Source organism: Dermochelys coriacea, chromosome 20, assembly GCF_009764565.3.
Source record: "Dermochelys coriacea isolate rDerCor1 chromosome 20, rDerCor1.pri.v4, whole genome shotgun sequence".
Classification (NCBI taxonomy): domain Eukaryota; kingdom Metazoa; phylum Chordata; order Testudines; family Dermochelyidae; genus Dermochelys; species Dermochelys coriacea.
The window spans coordinates 4,878,744-4,895,961 of NC_050087.2; the positions used below are offsets into that span (position 1 = coordinate 4,878,744).

A 17,218-nucleotide genomic window follows, 5' to 3' on the forward strand; every position below is an offset into this window, starting at 1 on the left:
AAAAAACCCCAAAACATGAAACTGGACTGGAGCGTGGACATGCTGAGTTGAAATTTCTCAGGAAAACAGTTGGTTATTTGAAAATCTGGCCTTAAGTTTTTTCAGACCTGTGAGAACCAATTGGGAGGGAAGCTCCATTGGCAGAAGCTGAAATGAAGAGAAAGATTAAATATCTTTACCACCCTGACACCTCGCCCTTCCCTGGCAAATCAAGCCTTTCAGCTTCAAACTACTTAATACCCAATGAGAGGAATCCTGAACAAATTGAAGTCAGTAGCAAAATTCCCTTGACTTCAATGAGGTCAAGATTTTACCTAACATCTGGACGGATTGGGAGATCACTCAATATAGCTCCAGTGCTGAAAGAAATTTGTATCTTACCTAAACCAAACAAAGCCCTCCAGGGCTGGGAACTCACTTTCACACCATAGAATCATAGAATCATAGAATATCAGGGTTGGAAGGGACCCCAGAAGGTCATCTAGTCCAACCCCCTGCTCAAAGCAGGACCAAGTCCCAGTTAAATCATCCTAGCCAGGGCTTTGTCAAGCCTGACCTTAAAAACCTCTAAGGAAGGAGATTCTACCACCTCCCTAGGTAACGCATTCCAGTGTTTCACCACCTTCTTAGTGAAAAAGTTTTTCCTAATATCCAATCTAAACCTCCCCCATTGCAACTTGAGACCATTACTCCTCGTTCTGTCATCTGCTACCATTGAGAACAGTCTAGAGCCATCCTCTTTGAAACCCCCTTTCAGGTAGTTGAAAGCAGCTATCAAATCCCCCCTCAAATCCCACCAAAGGAACTCAAAGTTCTTTTTCCTGTCCAATTCTTAGTTTTTCGCACACCCAACGGTTTGAACGAAATCACCCTCCATTACATTCATGCTGCTCCACTGCAGTTGTGTGTGTGTGTGGGGGGGGAATGTCCTTTGTTAAGCTGCTTCAGGTGGCTTCAAAACCACAGAACACAGTGAGTGCCACTAGAGAGCTCCCAAAGTAATTAAAAGGGGACTACTTTGTTGCTACACAAAACATTGGCATCAATGGAATTTCACAGAGTGTAACTGGAGAGCAAAATTTGGCCCTGATGCATATGCCTCTCAGCAAACTGCCTTATAAATGTGTGTCCATTTCCCTTAAACCAGGGGTGGCCAACCTAAGGCTCCAGAGCCACATGCGGCTCTTCAGAAGTTAATATGCGGCTCCTTGTCTAGGCCCCGACTCCGGGGCTGGAGCGGCAGGCGCCAGCTTTCCAATGTGCTGGGGGGTGCTCACTGCTCAACCCCTGGCCCTGCCCCCACTACATTCCTTCCCACCCCCTCCCCTGAGTCTGCTATGCCCTCGCCCCTCCCCCTCCCTCCCAGAGCCGCCTGCATGCCACGAACCAGCTGATCAGGAGGCGCGGGACAGGGGCACTGATCGGCTGGGCTGCCGGTGGGTGGGAGGTGCTGGGAACGGGGGGATGGAGCTGATGGGGGGCTGCTGATGTATTACTATGGCTCTTTGGTAATGTACATTGGTAAATTCTGGCTCAGGTTGGCCACCCCTGCCTTAAACATTAATTAAAGGTCTGGACAGCAGACTAAATTACATATGCATTTTATTAGACAAACACTGGAAAGTGACGAGAAGTTTCCAACAATACGAGCTCCTGAGCCCAAAGAACAAACAATAGTGCGACACGTTTTATATACAACATAAGGCCAGATAACTTTCAATTCAAAGTCCATTGGAAATAAAACAGTGGGAATTATGTGCAATGTGAGATACAAATGTGGCAAATGCCGAACAAGTTGGGAATACCCATTGCACACAGAACTCAATACAATTTGGATGAGCTAAAGCATATTGTGTTGTAAATTTCTAGACAAGGAACCGTTTGTACAACTGAATAATGAAATAACCTGGGTAACATAAATAGGTGTCCAAGCTATGGAGAGAAAGAGCCATGTCCATTGTGTGCTGTAATGGACTCAGAGACCTCATTTTGAAATGTACATTAGATCTGGACAAGAAATAATAATCAGGTGCCTGGTTCTAACATTATTCAGAAAGTGCTTAACATAACGGTTCTCTTGCCATTCTAAATTTTACACAACTGAGCTTTGGCATAAAAAATATCCAAATCCATGAGCTACTCCTTGGTATGGGGAAAAAGAAAAATACATGGGAAAGGGAAGGTGGTTTTATTAGTTGCACTAGGACTTGTCGAGGCTATGTAATCACCAGAGATGTTCAGAAAATGGGGAAACCTTTTTATCCAGAAAAATTCAATATTTCACTTGAAAAAAGGTAGCCCCTAAACTGAACGTTTTTGAAGGAAAACCAAATTTTCCGCATTTTTGGGGGAGATTTTGGCATGTTTGGCTCAAAACTTTTGGGTGAAAATTAACAGAAATGTTTGGGTTTGTCAAAAACATCATCTTTTCAGCTTTCAAAAATTCAAAGTTTTTGAGGAAAGCACACACGTCCTGCTGTTTGGAGAAATATGTACTTTCTCTTCTTGTTGGATAGAGATTATAGGTTTCTAAGTGAGAGATAATAGATAGCAAGATTGAAAAAAGAACTGATTCAAGGCAATGTCTGGAAAATTTAGATATAGGCCAACATTTTTTAAGGTTGGTTTCTAAAGTGAAGGTTAGAAAACGTTGCCCTTATTCATTATGGTGGCCCCATTCGTAGGTCAGAAATGTGTAGGCATCAGGAAACCATGGAGATATTTCATTCGCGGAGTGAGGACTTTGAATTCTGAGCTTTAGCTTTTGTAGCTTCTTTTGGTGGAAGAGGTAGTTGAGACGAATTTCACGCTAGAGCTGCTTCCGCCTCCAAGGCTCAACCCGCCGATGCCTCTTCCACTTCCAGAGCTGAAGCTGCTTCCTCCAACACTGAGCCCACCTCCCATGCCGAGACCGCTTCCATCTCCAATGCAGACACCGCTTCCACCTCCAATGCCGAGACCACTTCTGTTTCCATACCCACCTCCAACACTTGAGGTGACCACAGCTGCAAAAAGAAAGCACCGTATGTTTAGATCTCACGGAATGGTGGCCACCGAGTGGCAAATGGAGACGGTCACGGGGTGGTCACCCGCTCCAGCCCTGAAAGGGTCAAAAGACAACCCTTGGGGAGGGCTGGGACTGAGAGCTAATAAGCTGGCTGATTGGGGAGGCAGCTACAGCTGGGCCACGCCCCAATCAGGCCACAGCTGGCCTGTATAAAGGGGCTGTGAACCAGGTGCTCAGGCAGTCTCCCTCTAGCTGAGGAGGGAGATGGGCCTAGCTGCCGGGGAAGCCTAAAGGTACCTAGAGTGATGCAGGGCTGGGGAAAGGCCAGAGGGGCTGTGGAGCTCCAGACCAGCAACTCCCCAGGCTGCAGGGCCTTGTTCAAGGCCCCACAGAGGTACTGGGTTGCAGAGAAAGGCAGCAGGTCCAAACCTCCCTTCCCTGTGATGACTGGCTTGTACAGACTGCAGTTGGCCCCAGTGAAAGGGGGCTAGATGGTGACTGGAAGTAGCCCATAGGCTGAGGCAAGGTGGGGATAGAGGGTGGGGGTTCCCCAGGGAGGGAAGACCCAGGAAGCATGTGGCGGTATTGCAAAGGGGCAACACCCCAGGTAAAAGGGCACCGGGGTCTGGGAGGGACATGGGGGCGAGCGGGATGGCGACTAGCACAGGGCGCTCCAATGGCTGGAGAACTAATTGCCTGAGGGACCAGCAGGAGGTGCCGCTGGGTGAGTCTGGCACTGTTACAGAGACTAAAGCAAGGAAGTTTGTACAATATATGCATTCAAGTGACTTACAGATATTCATTGCACCAACACCTTCTCCACACAGCCTGTTGGGGAAGAGAAGAGAGGAAAGTAAGAATTAAAGTGATGTCCATTGACAAGATCTGGTTGAAAAAAGCAGAAAAATATCCATGAAATTTTTCCTCAAGTAGATGAATTTTTGTGCGGAAAGCAGACACTTTCCAGGAAAATTTTCAGTTAGCCAACCCCCACAATTTTCCAACTAAATAAAAAGTTTTGACAGAAGCCTTTTGACCAGCCTTCAAGGTTTTTTAAAATTTTTTTTAACATTTCAAAAAAATCAAAACCTCTGTACACACTGGCTGACAAACAGAAAAATAATTTCATAAAATATTCCAAAAAAAACCCGCAAATATATTTCATCCAGATTTCAAAACTTTTTGACCAAGTTTTTCGTTAACATTTAAATTGATTCCAGCATAAAGAGAAGTTGCTGCGGGGGGAGTTTTCAGAAATGCTGAGCACCTGGAGTTCCCATTGACCTCAGTTGGACAATTGGGCGCTCAGCAACTGTTAAAATCCGGACATGAATGTGCTGCATTTCACCCACCTGCTCTCCTCTCCTTCCAGCAGCTTCCTGTAGGTGGCAATCTCAATATCCAGGGCCAGCTTGACGTTCATCAGCTCCTGGTACTCCCGCAGCTGATGTGCCAAATCTCCCTTGGCCTTCTGCAGGGCATCCTCCAGCTCAGCCAGTTTGCCCTTGGCATCCTTGAGGGCCAGTTCGCCACGCTCCTCGGCCTCAGCAACGGCCGCTTGCAGGTTGGCGCACTACGGTAGAGAAGAACAGCGATTTAAACTTCCATAGGAAACATCAAACTGTTCTGCCTTCCTAGCATGCAATTGCCTGATCCAGCCTGGGTGCAGATCAAGCCGGAATAATTTAGGAGCATCTCATCTCTTCCCATCAACTTTTCTACAGTTTGGGACAGATCATCAACTGGTGTAAATCTTCCTAGCTCCATTAACTTTAGCAGAACGTGGCTGATTGACACCACTGAAAATTTGGCTCTCTGTGTTTCAATCTAACATGTTTGCAATCATTTCCAGGGGAAACATTAGGGATAGTATCATGCAGCTTAACTCTTTGAAGTCCAGATTGCCAGCTGATATAAAGTGCATCGACTTCATTGACACTGAGGTTCTGGCCCTATATTATTGATTCATTTTATTTATGAGCAGAAAAGTCTGGTCAAATCCTAGTGACATTTTTACTTTGAGACCAAAGGGGCCAAATTCAGTCTTGGTACAGCAGAAATCAGTGGGGTTGCATTTGCATCCATCTTAGGAGTTAGGTTGGCCTAAGGCTTGGTACTGCCATAATGAAGCACCCGCACACAAAATACCCTCCTGTGTTTTCCGCAGTGCCCTACCTGTCTTTTCACATTATCAGTTTCATTCCTCAGTCTCTGAATGACTCGGTTCAGCTCTGAGATTTCATGCTTGGTGTTGCGGAGGTCATCCCCGTGTCTGCCAGCAGTAACCTGCAGCTCTTCATACTGCCATATACAAAGGGACACACAAATCATGTTAAAGTCCATGCTCTTTGGGGGCAGGTGTTGCATGTTATTACGTGTGTGCACAATCGGTCACCACTTCACCCCTGATTGGTACCTCTGAATGCTCAGCGACACAAATCAAGAAGAACAATAATAGTGATAGACAGCCGAATGTGCAGCTAATTGGAACCCAACCCTCTGTTGTTTTATGGTGACTCACCTTAGTTTGGTACCAAGATTCAGCCTCAGCTCGGCTCCTGTTAGCAATCTCCTCGTACTGCGCTTTGACTTCAGCAATGATGCTGTCCAGGTCCAGGTCTCGGTTGTTGTCCATAGACAGAATGACGGAGGTGTTGGAGACCTGCTGCTGCATCTGAGCCAGTTCCTGCAATTCATGCCAATATTCGGGTTAACTGTGAGTCAAAGAGACTTTTCCTCATGGGTAGACAACTGAACTTTTCACTGTGTACCATAAGCAGAGGCTCCAGCCTACGGTAAGGGGCTGTCACTCAAACAACTGTCAGGAACAGTCAAGACAGACTAGGAGTACTTGTGGCACCTTAGAGACTAACAAATTTATTAGAGCATAAGCTTTCGTGAGCTACAGCTCACTTCATCGGATGCATTTGGCCAAATGCATCCGATGAAGTGAGCTGTAGCTCACGAAAGCTTATGCTCTAATAAATTTGTTAGTCTCTAAGGTGCCACAAGAGCTCCTTTTCTTTTTGCGAATACAGACTAACACGGCTGCTACTCTGAAACTCAAGACAGACTGTGTCATTGCAAAAAAAAAAAAGCTTCAGAATTTTGCATATCACTGGGAAAACTAATTTGAAACCCGCTGAAAGAGACCTCGGGTGGCTAGCACTTACCATTTCGTACAGGGCTCTCAGGAAATTGATCTCATCAGTCAGGGAGTTCACGTTGGCATCCAGCTCCACCTTGTTCATGTAGGCACTGTCCACATCCTGAAAGACAGTAACAGATTGCAATGAGCGAAGCACTTTCATTAGCAGGCCAGCAACACGATTGGCTCCAAACTCATTTTCTAGAGGAGAATAAATGTAAAGGATTTTCTAATGGCTGTTAATAGTGTTGTGGCTGAATGGCTGATCTGAGAGGTCTTGTGGTTAAAGCATTGCACTGATGCTTTGAAGAACTAGGCTCAGTTCCCAGATGTGCCAAAGATTCCCTATGTAATGGTAGGCAAGTCCCCTAGATCTGACTGTGCTGAAGTTCAATAGGGTTAATAATCCTCCCTTTCTCCCACCCTTTGTCTGTCTTCTCTATTGCAAGCTCTCTGGGGGCAAGGTCTGCCTCTCTCTCTGTGTCTGTACAGCATCTAGCACAATGGTGCTCGGATCTCTAGGTGTTGCTGAAAGACAAACAATAATAAGGCTTGCATTATACAAACACCACTCACCTTCTTGAGTGTCACAAAGTCATTCTCGGCAATTGTGCGCTTGTTGATTTCATCTTCATACCTAATGGAATGGGGCAGAGGGAATCTTTGTGTAGGCAAGTAACTGACCAAGATAATTGCAGCCTGATAGAATAAACTTCCCCAAGAGCATTTTGTGTGTGTGCTAATCTCAGTGGTCACCGGGATTTTAATGTTAGTTTTCAGGATAACTCAGGCAATGATCTGCATGTCTACGCTAAACCAGTTAAAACATGCAAACTGATGTCTATAGAAAAGTACTCTAGATCAGTGGCTGTCAACCTTTCCAGACTACTGTACCCCTTTCGGGAGTTTGATTTGTCTTGCATACCCCCAAGTTTCACCTCACTTAAAAACCACTTGCTTAAAAATCAGACATAAAACCACAAAAGAGCCCCAGCGCATTAGTACTGAAAAATTGATAACTTTCTCATTTTTCCCATATAATTATAAAACAAATCGATTGAAATACAAATATTATACTTACATTTCAGTATATAGTATATAGAGTGGTATAAACAAATCATTGTCTGTTTGAAAATTTAGTTTGTTCTGACTTTGCTAGTGCTTTTTATGTAGCCTGGTGTAAAACTAGGCACATATTTAGATGAATTGATGTACCCCTGGAAGACCTCTGCTTGCCCCCAGGAGTACATGTACCCCTGGTTGAGAACTACTGCTCTAGATAAAACCTTCTGTTCTTTTTCTCTCTTCCTGCAGTCAGTCCTTCTCACTGCTTCTTCCCTTACAGTTTAGGGATGCAGTTTCCCAAAGTCTAATGCATGTGAGTTATTTTACTCAGACCAATAATTGCATTCATAAATCTTTGTAGGTTCTGCACCTAACGCATCATCCACCACAAAATACTTTTTTACCTGGGCCTCTTGTCCCTTCACTCTGTAGAGAGATTTTTAACTGTCAATTTAACCATGGAAAAGTGATATCAGTCATACATTATAAGATGTATCTCTCTAGTAAACTTGCAGTTGGTGATTTGTTAGTCTTGTCCCTTCCTTATCTGATTGATATTACAGTGCAGATGTACTTTTTTTTTAAGCATCCCTGACACTGTGGTGATGGGGAGCAGCTAGAGAGATGGACTTACTTGTTCTTGAAATCTTCCACCACGTTTTGCATGTTGTTCAGGTCCCCTTCAAGTCTTCCTCTCTCATCCATCAGGTTGTTCAGCTGCCTCCTGAGATTACCGATGTAATTTTCAAAGAGGGGTTCAATGTTGTTTTTCACGGTTTTTTGTCCCTGTTCCTGCAGCAGGCTCCATTTGGTTTCCAGCACCCTATTTTGCTGCTCGAGGAATCGGACCTGAAAAGCACAAAAATCCAGAAGATGCTAAATTGGTTCCATAAAAGTCCATAAAAGTATTAAAATAATATGGATCATCCAGATTAGGATGACCAGATGTCCCATTTTTAAAGGGACAGTCCCGTTTTTTTGGCACTTTTTCTTATATAGGCACTTATTACCCCCCACCCCTGTCCTGTTTTTTCACAGTTGCCATCTGGTAACCCTAATCCAGGTTAATTCCCATGCATGTTTAGGGTCCAATCCTGCAAGATACTGAGCATTTCCTGAGAGATGCTGAGTGCCCTCTGCTCTCACTGAGCTCTTACGAACTAGTGAGCAAGACTGGCAGTCGCAAGGAAGATAGTCAGGGCCAGATCCTCAACTGGTGTAAATGGGTGTAGCAAATTTGACTTCAAGGATCTTGCCCATATTGTAATCTAATTAGAAGCTGATTCCCCTGTTCCTTATACCATATTCCTGCCCACTGAACAATCAGGACAAGATTGCTATGAAATCTTATATCCTCAGGACAGATGAGTTGCATTTTGCACATATTTTGCATAGGTGCAAATGATGACACGTGGGACAAGGCAGGGGAAAATTAATGCCTTAAGTGGAAAATAAATCTAAAATATTTATTATTTCCCTTCACTGGGCTGAGTGAAAAAAGGTCCACAAGGCAGTTTAACATTTGCTTTGACCACAAATGCATGCTGATTGGTCAACAAAAACATAAAGGTTGTTGTTATAGTCCTGTTCTGCTTGTTCTTGCAAATCTGATGCAATCAACAAAGAGATGAACAGGATGCTGTCAGGTAAGTAAGTCCTCAAAATACCTTGACTTTAAAAGAACCACCTAAATGTAATTGCATTGTTTCAATGTTACCTTTCCAACTTAATAAGAAAATTCAAATCTGGAGGTCTGGTTTCCTGATAGCTTAAATGGGCAGTGCTCCAGTGATTGGCCATTTGACAGCTCATTGATTAACAACACAAGATGATAGTCAGTAACAGCCTCTACAGGCCAGATGCTGATATCAACTGCAGTGGACTGATAGATCTGCCTCAAAAGAGTGGGGTTATGCCAGATTTGCCCCCTAGCTCTGTTTGTGGATGAACAAACAATGCCGATAAGGAAATGCAATTGTTTTTCCTCCCCACTGAACAATCAGGACAAGATATCTACAAAATCTTATCGCTCACCTTGTCAATGAAGGAGGCAAATTGGTTGTTGAGGGTCTTGATTTGCTCCTTCTCCTCTTTACGCACCCTCTGGATGGTGGGGTCGACTTCCAAGTTGAGAGGTGTTAGTAGGCTCTGGTTGACAGTCACTTCTTGGATCCCGCTGGGTGGGTAAACAGGGAACCCGGGGACAAATCTTCCACCACCAAACCCAGCTCCAGCTAACCCATAGCCACTGCTGGCTCCACCACCGAAACCGAATCCGTAGCCAGTGCTGCCAGCAAAACCAACTGGGCCTGGAGTGCCACACAGAAAGCCACCACTGCTTCCAGCCATGGCGATTCTTTTAGATCCACCAAGATTGTAGAGGCTTCTGCTGCCAAAGCAATTGCCACCACCAACAGCCCTTCCAGCACCAGCGCCAGCACCGCAGCCTCCGGCCCGGGATACAGAATGTGAGCTGTAGCTGGTGCGGCAGCTGTTTGGGATGATGGCAGAAGAGGCACTAAAGCCCAGTTTCCCTCTCTGGAACCTTACAGTGGATTGGCGAGACATTATAGCTGGCCTGGATAAAATGGAAGTAGTGGAAGGAAGGAAGGAGTGAGGTTTCTGGAGAAGAGAACAGAACACAGAAGAGAAGGATGAACCTCTGTTCTTCAAGGGCTGAGGCGACCTCTTTTATGTGCTTGAGGAACTGGGATTGGCTTCCTGATGCAATGATCTTCCTGATTAATTGGGTTTGGTATGCCCTGCAGTGTTCTGTACAGTGAGGTCACTCCACTGACACGCCCCGTGCAATGGAATAGTTGCATTTCTGAGCAACATTCCTGTTGTTTGGAAATAACTGTCGCCTTTTGGCCTCTGTGTAGGCAACAAGAAAGGCAGTGTCAAAGAGTTCAAGGCATGTGCTAGTCATTTGGGGCCCAGAGAACAAACTGCTGACATGCCTTGCTCTAATACTGCTTGTTCAGTCCTTATGCTTTGCCATTTCCAAGCCTAGACCCTGCACTCCTGTCTCTACCTTAAAAGCAAGATGTTTTCACCTCTATTATTCAAGGCACAAAGCTAGCATTTTATAAGATAAATTTATAAGATTTAAATTTATTTATAAGATAAACAATATGTTCCATATGCAAAATGGATTTCCTCCATTCACTGCAGCAGAGAGAGAGAGAGAGAGAATAAAACATTCTGTTCTAGATTTTTTAACCCTGTCATTTTACACGAGACTTACATATTACCCCGGTGCTTGGCACCATGGAACTAGATTTTCAAATGAGCTCATTCCCATGGACAGCCTAAATAAAAGCCAGATTTCTAAAAAGGCTGAGCACTCATAATGCTGAGCTCTTTTGAAAATGTGTCCATAGATGAAAACCATACAAACCGAGGCATATGGTGGAAGGGTGGACGTGGCAGGTAGTGCTGGTGGAGAATTTGTCACTGAAAGGGTTTGTGTCCCAAAATTGCTGACTTTTCAAAACTATAATAATGGCTTTTTAAAAAAAAGTTTCAACGTGTGGAAATGGCCCTTTTGGACAGTTTGGAAAATAAATGTTTTTGGGGGTGGGGATGGAGGGGAGGTTTCCTTTCAAATTTCATTTAAATTCTACTCAAAAAAAAAAAAGGAGAACAAAATGTCAAAACTCAAAACAAAAAGATTCAAAATTTTCAAATGAAATGTCTCAATGGACCTGAACGGATTCCCCACCCCCTCCCCAGTTCCCAAAAATTGTTGGGACTTTGGCTTTTTTGTTTCGATTTGGGAAGAGAAAATGTTTCAAAATCTAGGAAAACTGTATGGGATTGAAAACCCCCAGACCTACCAGCAGGTAGATAACATTGGTGCAATGTTCAGGGTGCTAAATCAAACAACTGAAAAGAAGTCAGGGAATTCCAGAAGGTAATGCCACTCCAGCAATGGTAACCCAGCTTACAGTGTATTTTATAATATTCGTTTAAAACAAAGAGAAATAATACACTAAGGGGTTCTACGTCTCAATCTTTTCCATGGAGACACAGTACAAGAACTTCCTCCCATATAGCAAAGATTGAACCAGGAGCTCTCTCCCTTTTAGGAGTATGAGAATAGTAGGATGGTCCCAACCTTTGACACAAGTAGAAAAGGAGTACCCGTGGCACCTTAGAGACTAACAAATTTATTAGAGCATAAGCTTTCGTGAGCTACAGCTCACTTCATCGGAAGTGTTCGCCATCCCCCCCCCCCGTCCCAGGTTGCGAGCCACTGCATTATATTATTTCTCTGATGTGCAAAAAATAAATTAATGAAATACTACACATGCCAGAACCCCAGCTGACATAAACTGGTGTTGCACCACTGGCATCAATGGGCCACACCCCTCAACTGGTGTAAATCAGTGTAGCACCACTGAAATCAGTGAGTCACAACTTCAGGGGAAAATTGGCGTAGCTTCCCTGAAGCCAATGGAGCTACGGTGATTTGCACTAGCTGCCCATCTGGGCACATAAGTGGAGAATGGTTGAGATAACATTGCTGAAATAGCCTTGAATGCCCTGAGTTTTAAGTGACAAGGCAGGTGAGGTAATGTATTACCTCACCCACCTTGCCTTGCTAATATCCTGGGACCCATACGGCTACAACTACACTGCATTTTGATCTCGCAGCTTGGTTACTCCATTTAGGATATTTTGTGTGTATTTAGGCTGAGATTTTCCACAGCTGTCATTAAAATCAATGGAAACCGGGTGCACATGTCCTCTAGCTTGCTTTGAAATAGTTCAGTCTTCGTTTCTTTAGCAGGAGCAAAGAAGGAGAAACTTGCCTGGCAATTGATGCTGCTCTGACACTCTGCTGGCTCTGTGGAACTCAAAAAACTCTCTTATCTGCTGCTATTCTCATTGCACAGCATATAAACTCTGATGGGTTTTCCAAAAGAATTTGTAAACTCTTTAAACCAGGTGCTACACACATAGATCGGGGTGGCCAACCTGAGCCTGAGAAGAAGCCAGAATTTATCAGTGTGCCTTGCCAAAGAGCCACAGTAATATGTCAGCAGCCCCCCATCAGCTCCCCGCCCCCGCCCCCCGGCTCCCAGCACCTCCCGCCCACCAGCAGCCCTGCCGATCAGCTCCTCCCACTCCCTCCCGATCAGCTGTTTCCTGGTGTGCAGGAGGCTCTGGCGGGGATGGGGGAGAAGCGAGGGCATGGCAAGCTCAGGGGAGGGGGTGGGAAGGGGTGTAGTGGGGGCAGGGCCAGGGGTTGAGCAGTGAGCACCCCCCGGCACTTTGGAAAGTTGGCGCCTGCAGCTTCAGCCCCGGAGTCGGGGCCTAGACAAGGAGCCGCATATTAACTTCTGAAGAGCCGCATGTGGCTCCAGAGCCACAGGTTGGTCACCCCTGATGTTTGAACTTGCATGGCGTTGACTAAGCACCTTCATCTTCCATTGACATTAATGGGAGTTGTGGCTGCTCAGCGTTTTACAGGGTTGGGCCATAACGAGCTATGCCTATGTGTTAAGTGCACCTGTATTGCATTGCCATACCTGTAAAATTAAGGAAATTGTCTACTGAGTGTGTTTAATAGGTCATTTTCAACTAGTCATATCCCTGTTAAATTAAAACCATTACTCCGCCACCCAATCAATCAAAGACACTAGTCCTTAATTAGGACAAACACCTTTCCTAATTTTGCCATTCAAACTGCAGCCAGTTTTGCTGTAGTTTTGCCTAAAAGGGATATTTTTAATCTCAAAAAACAACTGAAGACTTTTAATTCGCATTTTCTGGGATGTAGGTGGGGCATCACCATGCAGCAGAAAGCGAAAAAGGGGCTCTTTTGGAAGGCGGTGAATGCTTTGTGAAGACAAGGGGGTTGGAACTGAAATCGGTTTGCAACATTATTTATGGCAGCTCCTAGAATGCAACCTGCTGATTTTTTATACTTGGGTGTAGTCAATTGTTACCAGTTCTCTTTGGCTCTTTTAATCTAGATTTTCAGTGCCCATGATAAGGGGGTTTAGCAATGGAAAACATCTTTCTCCGCTTTTTGCTCCAGGCTCCTCTTTCTGCAAGCCACCTGCTTTGCTTTTGGATTCACAGTGGATTCAGCTGGTAAATTGAAAAAATAATTAATCTGGGTTTTGTTCATGCTGACATTCATGGAGCAGAGGGGGAGGGGGGGAGTGTTTTTAGACAGTATGTGCATTCCAGCTAATTCAAGAAGTATATGATTCATGCCAAATCTGTTTACACAGGCAGAATGATCTCACAAGCACATACCCCTGGGAAACCTCCAGTCCTATTGTTACCATGGCTAAGTATCTGCAGACTGTAATAATGGAATTGTGCAACAATTAGGGATGAGTCCTGAACGACAGTGAACACCCTGATCTCCCACTAACTTGCAGTGGGGACACACCTGTAGTCCCAGAAAGAGTTTGTGTTCTGTATTGATGTGTGTTCATCTTTGTTTCTCTGAAACCCATTGAGTGAAATATTATTTGAAAAATAAAATGAAACGCTAAATGTCTAATTTTTTTTTATGAGAGACAAGGCGGGTGAGGGAATATCTTTTATTGGACCAGTTTCTGTTGGTGGAAGAGACAAGGTTTTGAGCTATACAGAGCTCTTCTTCGGGTCTGGGAAAGGTAATCACAGCTAAATACAAGGTGGAACAGACTGTTAAGCATAAGGAGTTAACATATGTTGCAAGAAACCATTCAAAACGAACTGGGCAATTAACATCTCTGCAGTCATAGGGCAAAGAGTTAGGCAATGTCTACACTTGCCATTTAAAATGCAAAAAGTCCCTTTTTTTTGCTAAAACCATGGGAGTGTCTACACTTGTTAATGACTTTTTTGCGGTGAAACTCAGAAGTTTTACCGCAAAAAGAAAACCACCTTCACGAGAGGTATACGCCTCTTTCCGCTGTTCTTTTTGTGCTGTTGTGAAAGTGAAGATACGTTCCACCTGTGTAAACACCTTTTAGCCTTCGGAGGATATCCCACAGTTCCAAAAGTGACCACTCTGGCCAGCATCTCTGCTGCTCTGACGCCAGGTAAAGGGACGTCCGCCCCTCCCCCTGTAAGCCCCAGGAAGTTTGAAACTCCCTTTTCCTTTGCTGGTAGATGTGGCGGGGAAAGCAGCCAGACAGCAGGGTTTTTTTAAAAAAAAATGCCACAAAAGAAACAAGGAAGTAATGGGGTGGCTGGGATGTGAAGCAGTGCACAATGGGGCAGTGAGCAGGGACCCAGAATGCCTTTCATTCATCCCATTCTTTCCACAAGTACTCCTTTTCTTTTTTATCGAGAGAGCTGCACTGTGGGATAGCTGCCCTACAACACTGCTCTTATCGGTGATGGAAGTGCTGCTAGTGCAAACACTCTCTGACGCCAGAGGAATTAAGTGAGTACACAAACCAGCGCTTTTCTTTCACTAGTTCGCTATCACCGGTGAAACGTACAGTACAAAAACTCTGCAAGTGTAGACATACCCTTAGGCTAGAGCTACCCTCCAGACCTTACAGTGGCATAGCTGTACCACTGCAGCTGTAAGGTCTCCAGTGTAGCTGCTCTATGCTGGCGGGAGAGAGCTCTCCCTCCGGCATAACTGAACCACCCCTAATGAGCACCACACCTCTGACTGACAAAAGTTTTACTGACAAAAGTGCTAGTGTAGACAAAGCCTTTGTGGGTTACAAATTGTTGTAATGAGACATAAAACCAGGGTCTCTACTGAGTCCATGATTTTTGGTGTTTACCAGAATTATGAACATAAGAACATCCATACTGGGTCAGACCAATGGTCCACCAGCCCAGTATCCTGTCTTCCAACAGTGGCCAGTGCCAGGTACCCCAGAAGGAATGAACAGAACAGGTAATCATCAAGTGATCCATCCCCTGTTGCCCATTCCCAGCCTCTGGCAAACAGAGGCTAGGGACAGCATCCCTGGCTAAGAGCTATTGATGGACCTATCCTCCATGAATTTATCTAGTTCTTTTTTTAATCCTGAATTTCAGCTCCCAGGCTTGTCTTTTGAAGGTATTGGGCGGGCTTCCTTTGAGGACGACGACTGAGAGATCAGATATGGAGTGATCGCTTTGTGAAAAGTCATCACCCACCACTGACAGGGTGTTTTTGTCTTTTATCATTTTTTTGTGCGAGTTCATTCGAGAGTGTAGTGATTGTCTCGTTCCACCCACATTGTTGTTGGGGCGTTTGATGCACTAGGTGAGGTACGTTTTTTGCACCTATTATACTATAAAAGTGGACTTTTAAGTTAAGCAAGGGACAGATTCTGCAAAATTTAGTCATGTGAGCAGCCCACTGGGGCCTGATTCTCTTTACATTTACATGTGATGTGCTTCTGGGCTTGTGAACAAGTGCGCCTTTCAGAGGGAGATGCCTGTTTGATATTGAGTGAATCTCATTTTAAGATAGGGTCTCCCCTCCCATTCCCCTGGCCTGTTCCAGCCTCTTTGTACCAGTCAGTTGCAGTCAGTGGAGTTAAAGCCATGTAAAACTGGTGTGAGAGGAGAAGCAGGCTCATTGAGTTCCAGGACGATTGCAGGACATGGCCCCAGAGCTATTATTCCCTTAGCCCAGATCCCGAAAACAGCAGTAGATCAAAGCACACAGCAGAACCTTTAGTGCACTGTAGCAGGGTCCATGTGACCAGTTAGTGCATGGCAAGCTAGTGCATTGTAGATTGACACCCCAACTTGCCATGCACTGAGACTCCATGTAGACAAGCCCTCATATTGGTTGGTTCTCTCATAGATTTGCCTTTGCACTAATGTCGCCAATGAGTATGCCAGGATAGCAATTCAGGTGGCTCAATCAGGTGTTGCAGCTCTGAAGCCCAGTCCAGCAAACATTTACTCATCTGAGTAGACTTATTCATAGTCCCAGAAACCATGAGTAAGGGATAGTCCCATAAGTAAAAAGAAAAGGAGTACTTGTGGCACCTTAGAGACTAACAAATTTATTTGAGCATAAGCTTTCGTGAGCTACAGCTCACTTCATCGGATGCATCCAATGAAGTGAGCTGTAGCTCACGAAAGCTTATGCTCAAATAAATTTGTTAGTCTCTAAGGTGCCACAAGTACTCCTTTTCTTTTTGCGAATACAGACTAACACAGCTGCTACTCTGAAACATCCCATAAGTAAGAGAATGCAGGATCAAGCTCAAAGGATATTTGATTTGCAGACAATATTCTGGGCTGGATTCTCATCTGACTTGCACTGAGTGTCATCTGTTGCACCTGTGCAGATGTAACCCACTGGTGAGCCTGTTACAGATCCCCCTCTTTGCTTGATCCACACAGGATCAAGTTGGTGTTGGTCCTGCTGTGAGCAGGGGGTTGGACTAGCTGACTTCCTGAGGTCTCTTCCAACCCTGAGATTCTATGATTCTATGATATGAGTCTATCATCACAGCAGCTTGTGTGCGTAACAGCTCATCCTTTTAGCTCTGTAGGTCCCCAGTGCTTCGGCAAAGACAGCGGCCATCACTTGATAGATATAGAATGATACCAGATCAGTTCTCTGTTCATTTATGCTGCTGACAGCCTATTGGTTCCTCATTGTAGTCACTTTGCACAACTGTGAATGACCACACAAACAGCACAACACTGGAGAATCAAGACCTCAGGTTTAAATGGTTTCTTCCCCTGATGGGTGAAAAATAAGGAGCCCAAAGTAGTTTGTGACTGCATCCAGTCCCCCGTACCTATGCATCTGCCAATCACCTACCTAAATCCCATAGACTTCTTTGAAAATCACAGCCCTCGATACCAAGCTGCACGGCAAAACTCTCTGGTTACCCCCTTTTACTTTTGCAACATATCTTTCTAGCCAAAGAACATACTAGCTGGGGTGGAAACTATTGCAAAAGAAAACTTTTCTAACCAACTTAAAAGGAAATAAATGAAACTTTCCATTCAGCATTTACCATAGGGTGGGGATGGTGAGGCTGTCACTCATCAGAAAGGAATTCCAAGAA

General features: G+C 44.7%; 1 protein-coding gene across 1 annotated transcript; it reads right to left on the reverse strand.

Moving 5' to 3' along the window:
- Positions 1–1,586: 1,586 nt before the first annotated feature.
- On the reverse strand, positions 1,587–9,986 carry LOC119845610 (keratin, type II cytoskeletal 5-like). Its single transcript, XM_038378070.2, has 9 exons — positions 9,255–9,986; positions 7,855–8,069; positions 6,732–6,792; positions 6,181–6,276; positions 5,529–5,693; positions 5,183–5,308; positions 4,360–4,580; positions 3,801–3,835; positions 1,587–3,005 (listed from the first exon to the last, which is right to left on the reverse strand). Exons 1-9 carry the CDS (start codon positions 9,786–9,788, stop codon positions 2,758–2,760), a joined length of 1,701 nt encoding a protein of 566 aa, XP_038233998.1. The 5' UTR covers positions 9,789–9,986; the 3' UTR covers positions 1,587–2,757.
- Positions 9,987–17,218: the final 7,232 nt, after the last annotated feature.

Excerpts from the sequence above, each read along its gene's own strand:
- LOC119845610 (XM_038378070.2), bottom strand. The coding sequence starts at position 9,788 with ATGTCTCGCCAATCCACTGTAAGGTTCCAGAGAGGGAAACTGGGCTTT. Across the intron at positions 5,309-5,528 it reads AATCTTGGTACCAAACTAAG|TATGAAGAGCTGCAGGTTAC; the intron begins GTGAGTCACCAT and ends TGTATATGGCAG. Across the intron at positions 3,836-4,359 it reads CTGGAAGGAGAGGAGAGCAG|GCTGTGTGGAGAAGGTGTTG; the intron begins GTGGGTGAAATG and ends CTTCCCCAACAG.